Source organism: Podarcis vaucheri (genome assembly GCF_965113315.1).
Source record: "Podarcis vaucheri genome assembly, chromosome: 10".
Taxonomy (NCBI): Eukaryota; Metazoa; Chordata; class Lepidosauria; order Squamata; family Lacertidae; genus Podarcis; species Podarcis vaucheri.
In genome coordinates this window covers 37032800-37057326 of record NC_138748.1, presented here as the reverse complement: position 1 = coordinate 37057326, position 24527 = coordinate 37032800, and the positions used below count along the sequence as shown (strand labels likewise).

The 24527-nt window shown below is 44.0% G+C and overlaps 1 protein-coding gene across 4 annotated transcripts in view; it reads left to right on the top strand.

Annotated features, from left to right (window-relative positions):
* The first annotated feature begins 257 nt into the window (after positions 1-257).
* The window catches only part of KITLG (KIT ligand), a 108043-nt gene continuing 83773 nt past the window's right edge, over positions 258-24527 (top strand). The window contains exon 1 of one of the 4 annotated variants that reach the window (XM_082241042.1): positions 258-428. Coding sequence is in view for 3 of the 4 variants with exons in the window: in XM_082241041.1 (XP_082097167.1) it covers positions 22182-22196 (15 nt within the window). In the remaining variant the exon portion in view is untranslated. Of the gene's footprint in view, positions 429-21919; positions 22197-24527 lie in introns of those variants that run through there. The other 3 variants (XM_082241041.1, XM_082241040.1, XM_082241039.1) reach the window with 3 other exon arrangements.

The following is a 24527-nucleotide window of genomic DNA, read 5'->3' as shown; positions in this document are numbered from 1 at the left end:
GACCTCAAAACTTATTAAAGTGTCTCTACACACATCTATCTTTTCATTCACTTTTCTTCATAACCTGGAAAGGGGGAAAAATAGACACCCTCATCCAGCACCTGTAACCCAGATGTTCTCAAGGGATTCCTCCATTAAATTGGACATTTGAGAGTAATTTTTAACTTAACGAGGCACAAAGTTCACAGAAAGTTTGCTTCGAGAATATTTAACTCTCCATTCAAGCCCAGTTGTGGTGTTTGTCTGTGTGTTAATTCACAGAACTCAATTAAGCCTTAATTTAGAGTGGCTCTCTCTCGTCCTATGCAGAGGAGAGTCCCCTATTCGAAGGGTCCTCTGGTCCTAATAAAAAACCATAAGAAGAAAGGGCAGGTGGGCATTGAAGCTGCCCACCAACAGCTAAAACCTGGAAAGCAGATTGAAAACAGGTATGTGGCTCACATTGTCAAAATTGTCTTATCTGATATGGTGTATTTCTATTTATATTGTAGTGACTGCTTTTAATTTGTGAAACTATATTATATGCAATATTTCAAATTTAACCCTGGTGGGTTTTAGGTGTCTGGGAAAGACATTTCTTATTTATGCAGGCATTTGGTTCGCTTGACTGGAGGAGATATTTTGTCATCCTCGTGCTGCTGTAATCCATTGTTGTAGTAGTTTGATTTTTTCAGAGTGCTTATTTGGTCATGTTATAAGGTTACCAGATTTTATTTTCAATGAATCCAGGGACACTTTTCAACTTCCTACTAAATAGATGGATTTTGTCAGGGGACTGATTTGTAAATCTGCGGACTGTCCCTGGGAAACGGGGACATCTGGTAACCTTATCAGGTTACACACACACACACACACACACACACACACAATGCTGTAACCTACCCTGGGATTGACGTTACATACCTTCCAACATTTCTTTGAAGAAAATTGGGACATCCTATTCAACAATAATAATAATAATAATAATAATAATAATAATAATAATAATAATAATATATTAAATTAAATCAAACAATTGTTATTATTTACACCCCATCTATCCGACTGGGTTGCTCCAGCTACTCTTGACAGCTTACAACATATATAAAAACATAATAAAACATCAGTCATTAAAAACTTCCCTATACAGGGCTGCCTTTAGATGTCTTCTAAAGGCTGTATCGTTACTTATCTCCTTGCCTCAGGGGCCACATAACAATAGGCTGTAAATTACATACCTCAATAAACAGAACTACAATGAACACATGCAAATGTGATATGTAGCTATGTCTTTTATTGCTATGCGCAGGAGTGCCCACTCCCAATAAAGTCCCTCCTTTCTGTCTGTTGCTGTGGTAAAAGAGCAGAGAGCTTCTCTGTGGAGCTTGCACAGTCCATCTTGAATCCAAAGAGCTCCTCCTCTTTTACCTCCAACCAGACTGATGCTGGCTTGGCAATCAAAAGAGGAGTGGAGCATGAATTCATGTCTCCTCTGTCCTAGTCAGTAAACTAATCCAGAATGCGGCAGCTAGACTGGTGACTGGGGGCGGCTGCCGACACCACATAACACTGGTCTTGAAAGACCTACATTGGCTCCCAGTATGTTTCCGAGCACAATTCAAAGTGTTGGTGCTGACCTTTAAAGCCCTAAACGGCCTAGGCCCAGTGTACCTGAAGGAGCGTCTCCACCCCCATCATTCTGCCCGGACGCTGAGGTCCAGCGCCGAGGGCCTTCTGGCGGTTCCCTCACTGCGAGAAGCAAAGCTACAGGGAACCAGGCAGAGGGCCTTCTCGGTAGTGGCGCCCGCCCTGTGGAACGCCCTTCCAGCAGATGTCAAAGAGATAAACAGCTACCTGACATTTAGAAGACACCTAAAGGCAGCCCTGTTCAGGAAAGTTTTTAATGTGTGACATTTTAATGTATTTTTAATCTTTGTTGGAAACCACCCAGAGTGGCTGGAAACCCAACCAGATGGGTGGGGTACAAATAATAAATTATTATTATTATTATTAGTAGTAGTAGTAGTCTGCAGGGATCCATGGTAAAGGGGGATTCAAACCACTGTGTGTAGGACTTTCTGGCAACTCCCAGTGCTGACATGGACATGAAAATACACACAGTGGAAGAGAGTCGATTGTTGCCATGCCACTGGTTGCATGCTGTGCATGGGATGGGGTGGGATGTTCAGAAGCCATGCCTCAGTGGGGGGGGGGAGGGCTCCTTCCTTGCCCCTTTTGTCCGCACTGCAGCTCATGCTTGTTGGCGGCCTATGGTGTTGCGATGGACACCAGAGGCACGGCTGGAGCGTGTGTATTCCATTCTGTGGTTGGGCTTCTTCTCTGCAACACTTTCCCCATTGCCACTTCTGCAGAGTGAATGTATAAAGGGAGGTGCGTATCAGACCACCACTAGATCGCTATAAGTGTCTCCTTCCCACTTCAGGAGTATAGAGTTGGTCTGCCCAGGCAGGCTTTACATTCATCTTCTTTTGAAATCATCAGGACTTGAAAGTTCTGATCTTTGGTTGCATCATAACTTAAAGTGTGAAGCATTGCATTCCAAAATAAATAAGTAGCTGAACTAATAGTTGTACTTAATTTAGAAAGGAGATGCCTTACTTTATTTGTAGCCAGCAAGTGAGTTATATTGCAGATTAGGCTGTACTTTGAGACAGTCTATCACTGAAAAGGAGTTTTTTTAAATAAAAATAAAAATATTTTTGTCATTTATTAATCACTTCCCCAGAGGCATCCTGAAGCAATTTGCAACACAGTTACATATATAAAGCAGTTAAAACAATTGCATATATATTATCTTTTTTTAAAAAAAAGTAAATACATTATACATTTTAATAAAATAAAAATAAAAAACCCAAACAAAGAGATGTTAATAAGAAGCTGAAGCACTTAAGGTTTTCCCCCGGAGAACTGGAAATACAGTTTTTGGGGAAAAAAATGATTCTAAATAAATAAAGTTTGATGTGAAAACAGACTGGTGAAGGGCCTAATGTTTAAATTACTGATGTACTGAAAATTTATCTCACTTTCCCCGCCACCCTACACTCTCCATAAATTAATGAGAAAATTGGTCCAAAGGCCCATCTAGTTCATAATCATGTTTTCACAGCTGTCAATCAGATGTCTATGGGAATTCTGCAAGCAGGACCTGAGTGCAACATCGCTCTCTTCACTTGTGATTCCCTGTAAGTGCTGTAGGTAGACTGAGGCAGCCACCTCAGGCAGTGGATTCTCAGGGGTGGCTCCTCATTCATCCACAACCCTGGCACTGCCAGAGAAGTGGGGAGAAGTGGTGGCGGCTTCCAGTGAGGTCTTGCAGTTCTTCACAAGATTTTGTGAAGATCTTGCCAGAAGCCACTGCTACCACTGCGTCTCCTCGGCTTTTCATGAGTGCTGCCTGCCACCTGCCACTGAAGAATGAAGGAGAAACAGCTGCAGTGGCAGTTTGGGGGTTTTGGTGAGATCTCATGGGGCTCTCACATCTTCCCACGTCTCCAGTCACAGGAGGCCGGGGTAGGGGCACCTGCAGTGGTGTCAGAGAAGCAAGAAGTAGTAGTGGAGGCTTCTGCTGTGATCTCTTGAGAGCCGTATGAGATCTCACCAGAAACCACTTATGGAGCTCCTCTCCTCTCTTCTCTAGTGGGAGGGGCGGGTGCCAACCATGGAGGCACTGCAGAAGCAAGGAGAAGCAGCAACAGTAGCAGCTTCTGGTGAGATCTTGTCAGAACCCAGGGGTCATGACACAACCCTGGTGTCAAGGCTTTGGTGGGAGGACACCTTCAAAATACGATGTGCAGCCCCTGTTCCCAGCAACTGGCATATAGAAGTCAATACTGGAGGGTAGTTTTAGAGTCATAGTGTCTAAAAATAATAATTGACATCTTCATCTTCCCTTGGATTTGTCTAAACTCCTTTAAAAGCTATCCAAGTGTCCATATTTCCCTTTTCTCCTAAATCATTTCAGCCTGCTCTTCCTTATGCAAGATTAATTGGAATTGGATGTTCGTCTTGGAGTCATATTCCTGCATGATTATAGCAACATTAAAACCTGCCGTCTTGGACTGATCTTGAATCAAGTATGTGACACTGCAATTGACTGTTCAAGTCAGGCTTTAATTAAGAATGAAAAATAAGGTCAGTGTGATGTTCTTGAGCATCTGTTTGCTCACACTGAGCAAGTCTCAGAAGTGGTTTTCAGGGCAGTAGCAATAGTCTGTCTGACTAGAATAATGAGCTGTTTTCTGCTCTGGAAATGCTGCGACTTTAACCATCCTAAGGTTAAATATACCAAAAATCATGGCCATTATCTTGTTTGAAGGATTCCATGTGAAATTGTGCATCTTATTTCTGACAAAATTCAAGAGCGTAAGATCCTAAGAAGAACTTTGCTGAATCAGCCCAAGGCCTATCTAGTCCAGCATCCTATTCACAGAGGCCAACTGAATGCCCTGTTGACACCACCTCCAATACTTCCTTTTGTAGCCTTCCTATAGAGTTTATATCCAGAAATAACCATGTCTCTCCACTCCACCATGTTTCCATTATGCAATGTCTGACAGTGGATAACTGGAAAATGTTGAAAGCAAATATCTCCTTTGCAAAATTCATTATCCCCACGCATCCAATGACCAGAAGAAAAGCAGATGGTTTTATTCAGCTTTTTAAAAAAATAATTAAATTCTGAGATATGACTGAAAACATATTAGTTGTTGAACAAAATCAATAACAACAACAAATGGGGCAAAAACTTTTCTCTCGTGATACAGTTTTCATGTATACAAAACTTGCTACTTGATTATACTAAAATTTAGTATAATGAAGCAACTGTGAGAGACAAACCTGTTACTGAAAACAGATTATATTAAAATTTACATATTCTGTTTTCAGTAACAGGTTTGTCTCTCAGTTGCTTCTGGTAGTACATAGGCAAATGAGCCCTGTGAATTTCCTGGAATGTCTTCTGGCTTCTCAGAATACCTGAGGATATTTGGAACACTGTGAATAATGATGAGTGACTTACTTAAAATGATACCTGGCAAGATGCTTGAAACATCATATTAGCAAAATCTATAGAGTCCAACAATTCCTCTTACAATGTGAAGAGATGCAATTTGGATGTTGATACTCAGATTCCCTGCTTCAAGATTTAAGCCAAAGCACACTTGAATTAAGAATGTAAGATGGAGCGGGAAAACCTTTAGGATTCCTCAAGCCACATGTGGCCTCCACAGGCCATGAGGCTTGGCCTCATGGGTCAAATGTGGTACTTTGGTGGGGCCACCCACCTGTGAGTCACATGACAACACGCTTAAAAGGAAAGTGTGGGAGGACTTGCAATGGCTTTAAGACAGCCACCACGCTCCCATGTCAGGCCAAAATAGGAGGGTGAGGGCTCTTTTAAAGCCTTATTCAAAAGGACTCTTTGAAGCAGCTGCCCCTATTCTCCTTCATTTAAAGGAGAAGCAGAATGACTGCTTCAAATAGTGCTTCTCCTGTAAGTGGGTAGCAGTGATCACATGTAGGAAAGACTGTCATAAAGCCTTTTCAAGTCTTTCAAACTTGTCTTTCTGGGTCAATATACAAATTTCCTTACATCAATGGGAAAATCAAGAACAATTTAAATCAATGGGAGTTTAGCGTCACCTTATTACAATTTTTGAATTTTTCTAGAATTCACATAGGTGACGCAGAACTAGGTCCTAATACGATAGTTATAGGAAAAGTATATTCTCCTTTATGTGGTATATTATGAACCCCAAAAACCCTTTAAACTATCAAAATGAGATGATTGGGGGCTACATAGAAAACAAGGCTTGCCTGTTCAGATATACCGTAAACTACCGGTAAACCCAAGCCAAGTACTTAAGATACGATGTGCAAATAGGGGAGGAAAATATAACCATTTCTTAGGCTTTGAAAACCGTTTTTTTGCTGAAAAGCAATGGGTGGTTGGAAGAAATACTTAAGGCTCTACAAAATCTTTCATCATTGACTCAATCTTTAAATATTTTACAAGGACCAGAACAGGTTTGATAGGTCTCTTTTAACTTTCACAGCATTCTTTAACTAAGTTTCTGCTACATGATTACTTTTCTTTTAAGTTCTCTGTAAATAAGGGTGAAATTCTGCCTTATAGGCATAGCTTTGCCCCAGGGTAAAGCCATACAAAGTCCATGTAAGTATAACATCTCTGTCCTATTACTGTGGTGTCCACCTGGGCACTTGGTTAATCTTGGTACAGTGGTACCTTGTTTGCAAACAGTCTGGTTTGCATACGTTTTGGATTACAAACACGTCAAACCTGGAAGTACGTGTCCTGGTTTGCAAACTTTTTTTGGATTACAACCCATTTTGGGGGGGTTATGGACAATTTTTTTTTTAGGCCCCATTGGCGAAAGTGCACCTTGGGTTACAACATGTTTTGGTTTACAAACGGACCTCCGGAACGGATTATGGTTGTAAACCAAGATACCACTGTACTAGGTTTTACAGTGACTGTTTTGAGCACACATGAATATTATCAGCCACACAAATATGAGATACTCATCTTCTTTGCTTTCACATAAGCAATTGAAAATTTCAGCTTTTCACAGAGCTATTTCTGGATGTTTTTAAGAACGTTTACCAGTTTTTGTATTTATCAACTGAATGCAGCATGTGTTATTGTGTTTCTACAAATATGTATGAATGTATGCAACAAATCTGAGATGTGGGAAAGAAATATTTGCTCTCTTTAGACATTCAGCTGAATTCATGACCACAGGAAGACAGGAGTTTATGATCCAGTTAGTTGTCCTAGACTAACTGTCCAGTAGCTGTTGATATCATTGAACTTGCTGTTCTTCAGTGTGGGCTGGGGGAAAGTGATGCTGCTTTGCAGTAATTTCACTTCTATCTTATTGGAAGACATTAGCTCTGAATGACTGGAATGGAGACAATAATAGGCTGGATTAAGGGGAGCAAAATGAAAGTTATTCCCAACAAGATGGAGCTGTTCATGGTGGGTAGTCCCAGAGGCAGACATAGTGGAGTGCGACTGGTTCACCCACACTGGACACTGAGTCAAGAAGGTACCACAGCAATGACGAACGACTCCTGCCTCATGGGTGGCATAGAACCCCACAAATTGCTGGCCCCTTCCTCTGGATCATCTTCCTGCCTTCCCACCTCCTTGGTGCACCTTCCTGCCTGTCCCTGGCAGCCAAGGAGGCAAAACAACATTCTGACATTACTTTATTCCATCTTAGCAACATTTCCTTCCCTGTTAATTCCCCCATTTTATGTGATCTTGCGCAGGACAGAAAACCCACCTCTGGAAATCTAGCAGAATTTAGCAGAAGCTTATTGTTTCCAGAACAAAATCTGTTTGCAGCCCCTGCAACCTGGAATATCGTGGGAGTTTTGCACTGTACGTTTCCCATGGTTTTCATGGATCTGTCTCACCACTCCTGAAATGGAAGTTTTGGATGGCATTTTGGCATACTTTGTGATGAATCATGGGGAAACAGAAGTGTGATTGCACAGAAAGGGTGAAGGGCGGTGACATTGTTTGAGGACATTTGCTGCTGTGTCACACCACACCCACTGCTGTGAGTGAAATTGAGTATAACATGGCGGACTATCAGTCAAAAAGCTACAGTTCCAACAGGTACTGCAAGGTAAAAGGAAAAGTAGAAACTGGGGCAGAAATGCTACCATTACATCCAAAAATACGAATGCAATAAGTTCCATGTCTGTATGCATCCTTTGAGTGTGTCCCCAAATCTCTCCTTTGAAGTTGAGCCACCTGCCATCATGGAGGCCATCATTGAAAGCCTTGCCCCCTTCCCAAAGTGGTTCATGGAGAGTGAGGAAGTTCAAGATCCAGCCTGTCAACCAGATTCTGTGCCCCACACCTAATTTACGTCAACCAAAGGTAACACACCAGCTGTTCACCTTTCTGGAAATGGTGTGTGTGTGTGTGTGTGTGTGTGTGTGTGTGGTCTCTGCTCGATATGTTTTGATGGCATTTCAGCTTGGCTATTCTAATATGTGGTACATGGGGTTGACTCTGAGAACACTTGTCTCTGAAAACGGCCTCAGGTGACAGATGCTACAGGAGCAGGAAGAAGAAACAAGCTGCTGGAGAGCAGTTTTGTGTACCCAGTGCCCTCTAAGCTAACTGGCTGCCCTCAGGTACTATGGACAACAGCGCCCTGTCATCTAACAGACAAGTACTTATTTCTTACCCGATGCAAAAGATATAGTTTAAGAAGCAACAATGGCGCTAGGGCAAAGGTTTTGGTCTACAGTCTTAGGATGAGGAGAACATGGACTTCCGGAAACATGGTTCACTGGTTTTATCTGGAAATTGGGGACTAGGTGTTCCTTTGCATCTTATTTGCATGAAGAGGCACCATGATTAAAAGGAAGCAGGACCTTCTGCTGGCTCTGTGCCCAACATCACACGGTTCACACCCGCTCTCTGGGCTCTATCCTGATCTCTGCATTTTTAACAAGAGTCTAAAGGTGGATATATTTGTGGAGGCATTTTCCAGGGGAAAATATAGAAAAATTACTAAGCACAAAAAAAATTCAGTTTGCAAACTCCAAGCTTGCCTAAATCATTGCATTTGCAATTGGTATACAATCATTGCTATTAATGAACTTAAGTACAATGGTACCTCAGGTTACACACGCTTCAGGTTACAGATGCTTCAGGTTACAGACTCCGCTAACCCAGAAATAGTACATCGGGTTAAGAACTTTGCTTCAGGATGAGAACAGAAATCGTGCGGTGGAGGCACAACGGCAGCGGGAGGCCCCATTAGCTAAAGTGGTACCTCAGGTTAAGAACAGTTTCAGGTTAAGAACAGACCTCCAGAACGAATTAAGTTCTTAACCCGAGGTACCACTGTAACTATTTTTTTTCTGCAGAAAAATGAAGCACTGGGGTCTGTAAATTAAAGAAATGAGAGGAGAACACAGATTCTCTTCAAAGTCCAGATCCAAGAATAATGGACAAAATGACTTCTCAAAATTTATGGCAGGCACACACACAACAACATCTTCCCCTACCATCTGAGAATGTGAAACAACAACAATAACCAGCAACTCTTTCACATTCTCACTTTAGGTATTATTTTCAACAGACTATATATCCCACATATAGTTTGTGGCTTCTTATCTCCTAGAAAGGTCAGTCTGTAGAGCAACTCCTGAGGAAAGCTGACTACAAAGGGGGAGTCCCCTTCCAGACCCTTTCCCCTCCAGCAAGAAAGAATAGAGAAATAAATTAGATGTTTGGGTTTCGACTGCAATAGTTACACCTTCTTCTGTCTCTTTTCATAGCCTTAATACCATTTGTGGATTACATCATTCAATTTCTTCCTTTTAGAACTATCAAATTTGGTGGGTGTCCCAGTTTACAGTGGTACCTCGGGTTAAGTACTTCATTCTGGAGGTCCATACTTAACCTGAAACTGTTCTTAACCTGAAGCACCACTTTAGCTAATGGGGCCTCCTGCTGCTGCCGAAGCACGATTTCTGTTCTCAACCTGAAGCAAAGTTCTTAACCTGAAGCACTATTTCTGGGTTAGCGGAGTATGTAACCTGAAGCGTATGTAACCTGAAGCATATGTAACCTGAGGTACCACTGTATTTCTAAGTGATTACTTAGTTTTAGATTACTATAACTTCTTTCTGGACTTTACTGCTCCCAGTCTGGATTGCTCCCCTTTGCTTCGGGTTTCTTTTTTTTAGCTCTTGATCACAATTCTAGTTCATACATACAGACATACATATATGGTCACAGGGTTTCAGGAAGTCATATCTTTTATCAAGAAGCACTGACACCTGTTTCTAAAAATACATTTTGTTTTCTCCTTGATGCAACATTTTGTTGGTTCATCCTGAACTGAGCGTCAGAAGTCAACGTGGGAACAGAAACCAAATCTAGCTAGAGGCTGTTTTTGTGTGTTTTTAATACTGAAACAGGTTCATCTCTTAGGAGGAGCCATAGAACAGCTAAAAATAAACTTTAAGCACCATGAAAGAGTTGGCATGAATTGGCAGAGAGTACATGAACATGACCCAAGCATTCCTTAGCACAAGTATAGCCAATTCCTCCCTCCCTCCCTCCCTCTGCCTGTCTCTCTGTCTTCTGTTCTACCACAAATGTGATGGATGAAATCTATAGATTGTCCATGTGTGCTAATCAGTAACAGAATTGGCTGGATCCCTAGAATCCAAAGCATGGGGCTAAATGCACTCTTCAGTAAGAGAACCCCAGTCATAAAAGTCATAAAAATGTGTAGCGACCATGAAGCGTTATGAATATAGGACGTTTGACCCTTTTAATATCCCATTTAGTCTGAATAAGGCACCTTCCCCATTTCTACCTCTTTTGCAATAACAGACCATTAGTAAATGTAAATACTTTACATACAAATTCCAAAGGTCAGATTCATGTGTTATTCCATGCAGCAGCAAGAGGAACACAGGTAGAAAATTATTGGGTTACAAAATACAGAAAAATATTTCTGAGCATGTGGTCTGGGTTTGAAGCGATCAAGCCGAGACATGTTGCCTGGTCAGCTTCACATAGTAGAGGAAAGTGAACAAAGGAAGCTTTGCTTCCTTCCTCACTGGAGGTGGCAGAACATGGCCCAACTGAGTCTAGGAATACAGTTCTGTGGTCTTAAGCCCTTTTTGCGTTAACTAGCCGTAAGCTTGTTAGTTATATTTGATTGCCATTTCCCACAAGATGCACAGGGTGTCTTTTTCCTTTCAGAGATCTGAATTTGGGGTACTACAACCCACAGCTGGAAAAGATGTTCCATGTGTCTATTATGGGAGTGCCACTGGTTCCCTCTCATACCCCTCCCCCCTTCCTCAATTGCCTTGGAAAAGAGCAATACAGTGGTACCTCGGGTTACAAACACTTCTGGTTACAGACTCCGCTAACCCGGAAGTAGTACCTCAGGTTAAGAACTTTACCTCAGGATGAGAACAGAAATCACACACTGGCGGTGCGGCAGCAGCAAGAGACCCCATTAGTTAAAGTGGTACCTCAGGTTAAGAATGGTATCAGGTTAAGAACAGACCTCCAGAACGAATTAAGTTCATAACCAGTGGTACCACTGTAATGTCAGGTGCTCAGCTGGCTGCAAACAGAGGCAAGGAAGGATTGTCCAGTTGGATTTTAAGAAACAGACTGAGAAATTAAGCAGGAAGTCCCTGATTCAAGTCCTGCTTCTGCTATAAATTCACTAGTGTCAGAGCAGCTGCTTATGTGGCACCAAAACAGAAGAAAAAAGAGGGTAGTGATCTGCATAATATTTGAATATGCAGATTTAGAAATAGTGTTTTGATTAAAAATGGCAGTACATCTCACCACGGTGGGGAAGACTTGGACTGATGGACCTTACTACTTGCTCAGTCTGCTGTTCAGGTGCTCTTGATGGGCAAGTTCAAGGGCCTTGCTGCTTTTCCTACTAATAGTTATTCATCTTTAAAACTAGATTTGGACTGGGCAGTCCTTCAAATAGAGGTCTGGCCTTTGTACAGTAGGCTAGATGGTCACTCTAACCAGTGGCTTTAGCTGAGGTACCGTCTCTCAGCCTGAAGCACCATCTTTTCTAAAGAGATAATAATGTTGACCTAGCTTACAACTTTGAGAGGCTGAATTGTACTAATGTATGTGAAATGCTTTCAATACTTTTTAAAAAAGGGCGAACTCCATAAATACTATCATTAGATCACCTTGGAAAGCCAAGGTGTTCTTAGTGTTCTGGAAAATGTAATAAGAAAAATAAAAGTAAAACAATCTAGCTACCTTGAAGTGCTCTTGTGAAGATGATAGATGTTTGCACTCTTAGCATGCCGACAGTTTAATTAACAAGCAATTAATAAGAGTTTGCACATTTAATTGGTGGTGCTTTGTTTTAAACCAGTGTATCCCTATTAAAGTAAATGCTGAGAATTTTAAAGGCAGCAACATCTCTGTGAAACAAACTGCATTCAATTTCTACTGCCTTTAGTTCCATTGACTTCAATAGAATTAAAGCAGTATTTGCATCATCCTTTCCCCAAGTTCTGATGTGGCAGAACTTTGTACTTCATTAAGCAAAAATAATGTGGTTCAGGATAACAAATTGCCAACACTTTTGTAAATCGTGTGTGGAACGTAACTGATTCCACCAGTCATTGTTCCAATGTGCTGTGTGCGTCATTTGAACATTCTGGTATGATGGATGATACAGACACAACTAATGTGCAACACAGTGTTGATTACATGGGTCAGGTGGGCATCAGTACTTACCCAGGGATTTCCTCAAATGCTGTAGCTCAAACAGAAATCTTCTCGTACAACTATTAACCCTGGAAAGGAAGCTCCCATTGTTTAAGGGCAGGGGAGGTGAATTTTCATTTTGACTGTGGCATGGTTAGAAGGGAAGTTTTACCAACTCCTTGATATTATGCTCAGAAGCTCAGGGGTGGAGTGACCCAAGAGAGGGCGTTTTCTGAGGCAGCCCCTCAGTTGTGCCTTTCCACCCCACACAGAGGTGGCAGGTGCATCTGGCTTCTTCACTGTATGGCTTTGTGAGAATGCTGAAGGTACACCTCTTCACCCTGGCCTTTGTCCCTAAAGAATGCAATTCTGTTTTAATTCTGAATTTTAAATAATATCAGGCTATACTAAGCTCACTTGCTTGGTTATCTCAACTAGGCTAAGAGGCACAATATGAGTTTTAATGGTACCATCCTTACAGGCTCATGCTTGTTTACTGCCTTAAATATTGTTACATGCCACCCCAGTCTCTGAGAGGTGTGAGATTCCAGAGGTCCAAGCACTTACCCAAGGTTCATGTTTCCTTAGGAAATGAAGCACAACAGAGAATGTTGTTTCTTCCTCCTGCCCTCTTTCCACAGCAGGCTCCCAGGGAGTAGAGAAATCAATTAGCAGCAGTTCTTCATTTCCAGCCAACAGCTCTTCAGCGTCATCCATCCATCTCCTCAGCCACCCCTTCCATCTGGCTGCCTCACACCTGGTCTACTGGGTCACTTTTGATGTCCTCATCAGGCATCTTCATAGAGGATTCTCATCCATTTTGTCAGCAGCTGGCATGTTCTATCAGGCCACTGGCCTTGCTGCTGGTGTATCTTGTCGAACAGGAGGCTTTGTGCTGCTATCCTTCCCTTCATTTTGGCTCAGGCACACCTTGCTCTCAGGCCTTTTCTCCAGGAAACACAAATCCCACTTCTGACACCAGTGTTACACGCCACCTATCTCTGGGCAGTGTGAGATCCCAGGGTTCCAGGTATTTATACAGGGTTTGTGTTTCCTCAGGAACTGAGGCGCAGTAGAGACTGTGGTGTCTTTATGATATATGGTTTATATACAACCTGAGCCTACAGTGGAGGGGCTTTTTTAGCATTACACTCCAAAAGGGTCTTGTTTCTCACACTGCTGCTACCTTGGATCCAAACTTAGCCACACTGTGTTCTGATGCCCCTTCTCCAGCTTGACACGTTTAACAGACTGAAACCCTGTTCCCTCAGTCATGCCACAGCCAAATGAAATCATAAAAACTTTCTCCTAACTCTGTCTTCTGTCTTCTGACTAACGATCTTAGAGCTCAGTAAGGGACTTCTTCAATTTTCTGACTGACACAGATTCTCTGCTTTGCCATATCTCAAACAATTTCCTGAAAACGGAAAAACTGGTTCAGCCTGTATTTTGACACTGCTAAATTCAGCGTCTGGTGGCTCATCTTAATACTCCAAGCATTGGTTAACCCCAAAACTTAATAAATCCAGGAATTTTTGGTGTCTTGCACCGACAAACTCTGGCACCAACAAACTCATAACATTGTTGTTTCCAATGGTAAACATCCCTGCAGCATGTAGATAAGTGTCAGATTTCTCACACATCTCATTCAGTTTCATAAGCATTACTACTACATTATTCAATATTTTCCTCTGAGCCAGCTAGTTATGAAAGGGAATTGTGTAACAGACAATGGGAAGCAGCATTCTCTACTAAAGGAGACATGTCGGGTTGGTGAGTCCTAGAAAGGTTTCCTAGAGCTGACTGGATTCTGAGAATGTACTGAATAGCCTGTGATGTTGATGTCCTGTTGGAACTGTGGAACAGCAAACTGACTTCACCCATTAACACAATGGTATCTAGATAGTCTCTTCCCACTGCAGCAGAGGGCATTCCTGTCAAGAGCCGTGGTTAAATAAATATATTCCCCTCAAAGGGCTCAGTATTATCAGTGAGGTCTGTAGTAGCTTTTAGCTGAATGCTTGGGGGCACAAACTGGGTAGAGGGCACGGGTCCCTGTGTGCACCAGTCCTGCTCCCTTCTCTCCTTACCTTTGTGTGTTCAGCTGATTTGAAGCACGTTCAGCTGAGTTATTTAAGGAGAGACCTTTTGGTGGAGCCCCTGCCAACCTTGCAGTTCAAAAGCACACCAGTGCAAGTAGATAAATAGGTACTGCTGCGGCGGAAAGGTAAACAGAGTTTCTGTGCGCTCTGGTTTCCATCACAGTGTTCCATTGCACCAGAAGCAGTTTGGTCATGCTGGCCACACGACCCGGAAAGCTGTCTGTGGACAAATGGTGGCTCCCTCAGCCTGAAAGTGAAATGAGCACCGCAACTCCATAGTCACCTTTGACTGGACTTAACTGTCCAGGGGTCCTTTACCTTTACCTTTTTTACTTTTATATAGTTCTAACCAGTGCTATTTTTCTATGAAAAGAGGTGCAGAACTCACCATGAACTCCTCCCTTGTTCTCTTATAATGGCAATGGTGCCTACCTAAGAGGATGTCAGAACTGAGTTCCAGTGAGTTCTGGCTGGGAAAAAAAGCCCTGGTTGTAACCCTTCTCCTAGATAAATCAGGGGAAACGAAAGCACCACCATTTCTAAGCCCTATCAACACTGTGTGTTAACGTCAAGAATGCGGCAACACTTTTTCCTCTCAGAGAAATGATTAGCATCAGGAGATAACCAATTTAGATTCCTTGCATATTACATAAATAAGACCCATACCTTAGTAAGCTAGCTAGACCATGTGTGGGAAACTGAGGGCCACTTTCCTTCATCGGCAACCTCATAGGGGCCATGTGCTAGTAGGAGGTGGAACCAGAGGCAAAAGGAGGTGGAACAATGGATGTAACACTTACCTTCTGTTGCAAGCAAAAGTGAGAAATTTCTACACCAATGCCCTTCTCCATCAAGGCAAGGAAGAGGCGTTACGACAGTTCTAGGATACATTGCAAGCTGGCCAAAGCTCACAGCCAAGATATATCCTGAGGGCAGTCCTGAGCATCAGGCAGAGAGGCTAGGAGCGCCACATTCCATACCTAGGCCTGAGGTCAGTGGCGGAGCGTCATGCTCCGGCACCGGGGGGCAGAGAGCAGGTGGGGGCGGGGCTGGCGTGCATCCTGGGGGAGGGACTCGCCACCTGCGGGGGTGGGGCACCCAGTGCCGGCAGAGGGAAGCAGGCATGATGGCACCCTGGGGATCGCGCTGCCAGGGGCGGTGTGCTCCCCCCACACTCCTCTTCCTTCACCAGTGCCTGAGGTTTGACTTTGAACAATTAGAATCTCCAATTTGGCTTTTTGTGGGGGAAGGTGAAACAGCAGGTAGTGGCCTCTCAGCTCCAGGCAATATTTGAGGGGAATTTGCTAGTCTCCCAGGTCCTAGTCCACTCAACAAATATAAATTGTGTACAGATAGAGCATATGCACATCCCTTTCTATCTTCCATCCAGACATGCAAGAGACATTTGGCAAGTGAAGGATGGCTGGTGGCAGGTGTGGCCTAGGGGAAGGTGTTGTTTGGAGGGCCTGAAGTTCCCTCTCTGTGCCTCCTCTCTCTTGCCCTGATTGATGTAAAAATCTGTGCTTCCTCCATTCTTCACATTTAGTGGCAATTAATATTGGGAGAAAAGCTCCCATAGGTTCCCAGAGTTCCGGCTTTACATTCACCTTACAAACAGCCACTTATGTCCTTTCTAGAGTCAAATCTCTTCACAAACTTCTCCCAAGAGATCCAAAGATTTAATCTCAGGATGACAAAATTCCCTTATAAAGCAGTACACTTCCCTGGGAAAGAGCTAATGACAGCAGATAGTCTTTCAACAGCACTGCTACAGGCACCATTATCACCAGATGAATGACATGAAGAACATGATGTTGCTATCTCTGTGGACTTCATTTCAGAGAGGATATCAATACCAGTCTTCCACCCGCAATGCCCCCCCCCGACAAAGTTTCTGGAAACACAAGAGGCCAACCCTTTGTGTGAGAAAATACAAATAAATATTGCTTAGAAGAGTGGCTGCAAGGAAACCTGAGAGGTGCTGAATTGGCTAAATAGCAACACGGGAGACTCCAGCTTCCTGTGTTCAGGAATTTGTTCATATTTCAAACACAGCCACGATGCCAACAGCATCAGAGAAAGAAAATTTTAGAAAAGATACGCTAAACTCACCAGTGCAACACTAAATGTCAAGCTTCAGCTCATCAGCCAGTTTTGAGATGGTGTACAAATCGTGACTACAACAGGTATAGGTAAACTGCCACATTTGAATTTAAGACCCGCCAATCCCAGTAGAGGCAGAACTTTTGGATCACCCACAATCAGTGCTGCAGTTGCTCTAGAGCAGGGGTCAGCAAACGTGCTCAGCAGGGGGCTGGTCCACTGTCTCAGACCTTGTGGGGGGCCAGACTAGATTTTGAAAAAAAAGAAGAAAAGCGAATGAATTCCTATGCCCCACAAATAACCCAGAGATGTATTTTAAATAAAAGGACACATTCTACTCATGTAAAAACATGCTGATTCCTGGACCGTCCGTGGGCCGGATTTAGAAGGCAATTGGGCCGGATCTGGCCCCCGGGCCTTAGTTTGCCTACCCATGCTCTAGAGCAGCCTTTCTCAACCTGTGGGTCCTCAGATGTTGTTGAACTACAACTCCCATCACCCCGAGCTAGCAAGACCAGAGCTCAGGGATGATGGGAGTTGTAGTCCGACAACATCTGGAGACCCACAGGTTGAGAAGCGCTGCTCTAGAGAGACAAGATTTGTAAAAGACTCAGGGCCAGTTTGGGTGATTCCATTTCTAGTTTACTGCACAGAGCAATGCACTGTCCCTGGATATCTATCCCACTTAGAGCCTGTGTACATAAAATCCTAGGTACATCAGGCAATATTTTATTTAGCAATTGACCACACAGTGTTAGCCTACATAAATAAGATTGCATGCATGTTCTGTGTTTGGATTTGTCATCTGCATGTGAATGTGTGGGGACAGCACAGTTGAGGTAGTGTGATGGATGGAGGGTGCTCGCCCCCTCCTCATGATAACTTGGTCGGTAATAAACTGGTTGTACTGTAGTTTGAATACAATTATAAAAGTATTGTTATGAGTTGCTGGGGAGAGTTGAGACCTTTCTAACCCCTGGATCTAGCAAGTGTTAAAATATAAGCCTGGCCCCTGTGTTGAGTTGATTGGCTGGGTGATGGGCCATTAAGAGAACAAAGGGAAGGGGACTCTGTTTGAGACAACAAATGGGTGTGCCCCCTCCCTCAACTCAGAGATAGTTAGATGGAGAAAGCCAGAGTTTGAAGTAGAGTTTTGGGGCTGTGATGTGAACTAGGGTAAAAGTAAGTAACTAGAGAGAGAGGCGGAGCAACATGGTTTGTGAAATTAGTTGAAGATGGGAGGAAAAAACAGAGGAACATGGAAGCAATCGACATCCCCTCCAATTTGGAAATAATCATTGTGATTTAAACAGAAACACAATACATCTCACCACAGTGGAGAAGACTTTGAGAGCTTATCTATACCTACCTTTTGCCCCATTCTTTAAACCAAACTTGATTGGATAGCCCTTCAAATGGATCAGGAGTAGGGAACCTGTGACTTTCCAGACATAGCTGGACTGCAGCTCCCATCATCCTTGTCCATTGGTACTGCTGGCTAGAGCTGAGAGGAGTTAGTGTCCAACAACCTCTAGGAGGCTGCATGTTCCTCATCCCTGAAGCAGTGGACTGTCTACTGTAAAGTAGGACACACGACTACTTTGTCGATTAGCTGTTGGTTCCAAGGTAGCTGAGACTCTGAACAGCAGCACTCTTTTTAGAGATTGGGGATACATTGCAATATTACATTGTGTGCTTATAATGCTCACAGTCTGCACTTCAAAGGCAGAATCAGTGTTATATACTTGCCTTAAACAGGACTGGGAGTAAAATGTGAATTAGAAAAAGAAAGGTCTTGTCACCTTCAGCAAATTATGGCATGCTCTTTCTTTCTAGAGGAAATGTTTTCCTCCACTCCAAAACATTAGTTCCCTCTCTTATCTCTGGACAAGGTGGGTGTGGACCTCCTTTCCTCTCTAAAGCTCAACCCAGTGATACTTTTTTGGGGGGAAATCAGCTACAGAATATCAGCTACAGAATATCTCATTCCTGCACTCCAAGTTAATGCACTCAGGGAAAAAACTAGCTCATAACTGTTTCTCCTTAACAACCTTAAGTTTGAACTGTAAAAATTGCAAAGGAATATGTGTGTAGCACATGCCTCTATATGAGCTTCACAAAGTAGTTAAAGGAGAAGTGGCTAACCTTTTCTGGCCCATGGACTGCATACACCCTTGGCCAACTCTCTGAAGGGCAGTGGCCACCCCATACAAAGGTGAATCTAGGGGCGCCCCACCAGTTCAGCCACCAGTTGGGCACAGAGCTTCTGAGGTGTCACTGCTGGTGCTGCAGCTATGAAGTCCAACAGAAGACCAGAGGTAGGGGGACAGATTTTGGTGTTACACAGGGTGCCATGGAAATTTGAGGTGCCAAGGTCTGCCATTGCCACTTTTGCAGACATACCCTCAGGCATATACACAGTTCCCGCTCCTTAACTAACCTGTGCAGATCAGCTAGGAGGTTGTCATAAAATGATGAATCTGGTGACTAGGGAGGGAATGATCTGCCTCTCCCTCAGAGTGCTGGATTGCATGGAGAAATGTAAACCTCTCTTCCCACTTCAGCACAGTGTTAAATTTATTTGTTAATGTTTTGCTGCACCCAAAATCAGTGGGTCCATAGGCTATAATTTTCTTTTGGAGGGGTGCCTAATCCACCTCCTGCCCCAGGACACTGTTTAACACTCTTAGGCAAGGGCATTATAGGATATGGTAAGTGCTACAGGTTAAATAATCTTAAAAATGGGTTATACACCTTTCAGAATGGCAGACACTCTCAAAGTATTGTGGGATGGTGATGCCCACCCATCTGCCATCTTAAGTGTGCCAATGACCTTCAAAACACCATTAATCACACATAAAGTAAATTCGTTGAAACTAAGGACTTTATTTCAATGGGTATACAGTCATACCTTGGTCCCGAGCGCCTTGGTACTCAGACGTTTTGGCTCCTGAACGCCGCAAACCTGGAAGTGAGTGAGTAGGTTTGTGAACGTTCTTTGGAACCCGAACGTCCAATGTGGCTTCCGATTGGCTGCAGGAGCTTCCTGCAGCCAATCAGAAGCTGTGCTTTGGTTTCTGAACATTTTGGAAGTTGAACAGATTCCATTCGACTTCCAAGGTACAACTGTATTTAAAGGGATGCCCATTGCTCAAACACTCTTGAAAGAAAAGGAAGTGGTTGGGGGTATCCTTAAGGCACTGCTCTCCCTTGAGAGCATTTTCACAGGGTGCTTAGATTTTTAACGGGGAAGAGAAAGCAGAAGAGGACTCTTTGTTGTACAGATTGAAGTGAGCCTTATGGCCAATGCATATTTTTACATCCATATATCAAGCCTGACGTGTGAAATTGCCCTTACAATGAATGTGAGCCTCTGCTACTGATTTTGTACATGAGTCAATATTGTTAATGTGGGAAAGAAAGCCAATTACTTCCCATGGGGGTGGGGAATGCATTTTTTCACCAGTATAAACCGTACACATGTAGGAACTACAAAGCTGTAAAAATGGCCTTATAGGAGCACGACATTCAATACAGGATCTCAAAGCAGCTGTCTTATTACAAAAGAATTTCAGAAACACTTGAAAAAGAAGTTGCTGAATTACAACTTATCACTAAACTGAAAACTATGGAGAGACCTGGTCTTAATAAAGATATTAGATTCCTGTCTCATTACATATGCTAATCATCTGCATACTATCCCTTGCTTTTTCCTGTAGGACTAATTGCAGTCATTAACATTTGTCAACAGGTTTACCATACCAATTGAGTCAATCACCCATCTCCTACTACCCTCCTGAGAAAAAAACCCCACTCCACCCTCCCACTATATATAAGGGTCTGGTGACTTCTGTTTCAGTGTATCTGAAAAAGTGTGCATGCACACGAAAGCTCATACCAATAACAAACTTAGTTGGTCTCTAAGGTGCTACTGGACATTATATGCATATATATATATATATATATATATATGTTGTTGTTTTGTTGTTGTTGTTTAGTCGTGTCCGACTCTTTGTGACCCCATGGACCAGAGCACGCCAGGCACTCCTGTCTTCCACTGCCTCCCGCCTCCAAGTATTGGAGTCTCAGCTTCAGGATCTGTCCTTCCAGTGAGCACTCAGGACTGATTTCCTTAAGAATGGATAGGTTTGATACACACACACACACACACACACACACACATATACATATATATACATATACATATATCGACTGCAACAGACCAACACGGCTACCTACCTGAATCTGGAGCAGTGCATGTGAGTTGAATTGTCTTAAAAGTCTGCCCAGCGGCAGCTGGTGACTATCAGGGCTGGCAGGGTGGGAGTCAGGTATGCCAACAGTAGGTGGAGCCTGGGCCAATGATGGGCAGAGCCAAACAATTCCAGTTTTGTCCCCATCCTCCTTGCTACTGAGTTCTGCAAGGGCAACACTGAGACCGAGGAGGAGAAAACTGATAGCCAGTGTCATTCGCTGGACTGGATGCCAGTAAGAAGACAGGCAGGCGGGAGCTGGATGTGGCCAGCCTGAAGTTGTTAGGGCAGGGCCACATTTGCCTCCACTGTGTATGGCGATAATTTTCAGAGGCTGTTGTGGCAAAAAAGGGGAGAAATTCAGTCTTGTGGCACCTGCAAGACTGTCCTTTTATTATGACATAACAGAATCACAGAATTGTAGAGTTGGAAGGATCCCAAGGGTCATTTACTCCAACCCTCTACAGTGCAGGAATCACAACTAAAGCATCCCTGACAGATAGATAGCCAACTCGGCTTCAAAACTTCCAATGAGAGAGCGTCTGCCACCTTCTGAGGGAGTCCATTCCACCTTCCAATAGCAAGTTCTTCCTAATGTTTAGTCAGAATCTCTTTCCTTGTATTTTGAATCCATTGATTCATCAGATGTACCCAAGCATTCACCTTGGATCTTGTATTTGCCTCTTAATGTCTTCTGGGCCTCTTCCTCCTCTTCTCCAGATTTTATGGCAAGTCTCAGATTGGAGGAGGGCCAAAAATAACACACACACACACACACACAACTGTATGTGCCATCAAGGGCCTTGTAATCGCCCAGCGCACTTGATCAATGTCAATCAACTGCTTCATAACATGTGACAGACCCTTATGCTGACAGGGAAGGTGATGTGGAAGGAAACCCGCAGAGGGTGCAGTGGACTCCTTTAATCCACCTCTCCCTCCCGTCTCCATAACTTCCCTCCTTCCCTCCTTTCTTTTCTGCCCGCCTGGCAGACAGACAGACAGCGCAAGCCTCCCTCTTGTAGCCTGGTGGCCTGATTCTGCTCTTGAGAGCTCCATCTCTCTGAAGTTCCCCAGGGCTTCCCCCGCCCTGAGAAAGAAAGCCTCGCAAGAAAGGCGTGTCCTCCTTGTCAGGATTGCTGCTGCTGCTGCTGCTGCTGCGGGAGGCAGATCGGAGCTATAAAAGCCCTGCTCAGAGGACGGCTTGGGCTTCACTCCCCGCCTCTGCTTGCTGCGATAGCACCGAGGCCGTGCAGAGCCAAGCAGCGCCGCCGCCGCCGCCTGCGTGCCTGGGGGCAAAAGAGAAAGCGAGCGAGCGGAGACGCGCAGCCACCGAGGGCGCCGGGCAAGCCCAATGCGCGGACTAGGTGCCTTTGCAACATGCAGGAGCTACACATCAGCTAAACGGAGTTTGCACGCCGCTGCTGGGGCTGGATTGCAGCGCTCTCTTTCCTTATGAAGAAGGCACAAGTGAGTATCGCGCGGGGGAAGTTACGCGCTCTTGTGGTATATATTTTTGCACGGATAGGTGGCGGCGGCGGGGAGATGGTCTCCTCTCCTCTCCGGATGACTCAGAAAAGAGCAATTGCTCAGGGAACTCGGAGAACCCGCTCTTAGGCCGGAGTAGCGCTGCCTTCCTTCCTCGGGCACTTGTCTCAACTGAGAGAGACCTGCCCGGGGCTGTCGGAGTGCACGCTGAATGCTGAGCTGACAGGCGTCTGAGTCTCCGGAGTGTAGCAGGAGCTCTTAACTTCCTGCACGTGGATTCGGGTGGCACAGACATGGAAGTCGTATCTGGGTTCCCAGCAGATGGGCATCGACCTATAGCACTTGGGATGTGCTGATGATGAGCTAGTCCTCTGCCAGGTTGCTCTGACCCAGAGGCACTGCGTCCGTTGCTTGCCAAGGCGCCTTCCCCACGACAGCGCTGTTCCCGAGTTTCGCGCGGCGAGACGCTGCCCTTATCTGTTCCTTCCTCCTTATCTGCACTGTCCTTTGTGCAATTTCGAGGGAAAGTTCCTTGCTGCACTGATAGGGCACTATTAATAGATGATGTATTACAGATGGTGTGAATAATGCACACACGAGATAAGCAGGTTGGCAAGCAGGCGCACGGAACCTGTCCCCGCTGAAATTTTGCTGCTGCTTATTTCTGGCTTGCAGCAACTTCATTCAAACCTCCCGTTCTGTGCGCATCCCTTCCACGTACACTCGCATCTGTCACCACCAATACACTTCCATTTCTCTCTCCTTGCCCAGCCTTGCTTAATACATGGCTCTGTGCGCTTATTAGAACCCTCTTCCATTACTGCTTCCCAAATTGCACCCAAGTGGCGGGTAGTGTATCTTACATATGAGGCAGAAGGTGTTTGCAGAGAAAGGAACCAGAAAATAATCGCTCTGGGATTTATTTTAATTTTTTTATTGCTAATTGCAATAAGCTGCTTAAAGTGTGACTTGAAGGGAATGGGTAGTGTGCAGAAGTTGTGTCTACTTTGTACATATCACACTTGGTTTTGTTTAACGTTTTCACATAACTGGTTCTTTCCTTTCCCCACCCCCTTATCGCAAAGCTGTGCTTACTTTCCTGCCAACTTCCTTCGGTACCTGCTGCTCTCTTGGCTCATTCCATTTTAGGTCTTTCATGTGTATCTAATAGGGGAAAGGATGCAGTGGATGCAAGAAAGGAAATAAGGTGGGAGGGGGGAATCAGGAAAATTCACTTTGGTAGATCGGTCCATTGGTTGCTCAAGAAGAATGAAACAGGGAGGCTCTGTATTTTATGTGACACTTAGCACTTAATTTTGGGAGCCTGAAATCTTAGGCACCCTGAAAGATTTAATACCTATTTGCAGGGTAGATTGATCTCTGACAGTCTTTGTAGTACTGGAAAGTAAAAGTCCTACAAACTTTGGCTGTTTGGTGGTTGGCCCTTAATTGCCTGGTTTGTACCCAACCAGGGTACAAAGTTTGCAGAGTTAGGCTGTATGCTGCAAACTTCCAGGTGTCTGAATCTGCTTAGAACTAAATGAGCACTCACAAGCCCTCCCAAAAGCTGGTTGCAATATAATGTAATGAGGACAAAGGATTTGGTTTAAAAATAAAAACTTTAAACGGCAATGCTGGCCGGATCTCACTCCTAGACTAGAACTTGAGTCTTTTGGAAAAGGAAAGTTTATTTTCAATGTAATGTTAATGTTAACATTCCAGATTCCAGCAAAGCTGACATGATAGATCTCATCCCATTAATCTGAGGAAGGAGGCAGTTAGCTGTGGTGCTCTGGGTCATATGGCTGAGCTCAGGAGTTCCTCACGGTGGCCTGTGGCACCGTTTTGACTTAGCAGAGAAGCATCCATCAGCCACCACCACACTCTCAGCCTTCTTGTGAGCTGGAATTCAGTTTCAGGGATGTGGTCAGGCTGAGAGCGATATTTTTATTTTTGTCATTGGAAAAAATGGAGGGTGGGGGCCATTTGCCGAAAGATCTGTTCTCTTCTTGCTGAACAGTGTTAGATGTTAATCTAAGCCGAGAAGGGCAAAAACAAATGTCTGATTCCTTCGGAGAGATCAGAGTAGACGAGGCTTCAAGCAAGAAAAGGAAGTGCCTCTCGCCCCTCTCCCCACTTTAGAAAAAGTAACATTCCACACTCAAGGCAAGTGGAAACTAATCTGGTGGTGATAGTCAAGCACACCTGATTTCCCCCTGCTCCCTTTGTGTCATGCAACAGAGTGCGAATGAAATGGATTAAACCAGAGGATGTTTCACCTGAGGTGTGGATGTAGGTTGATGTTAGTAGGCG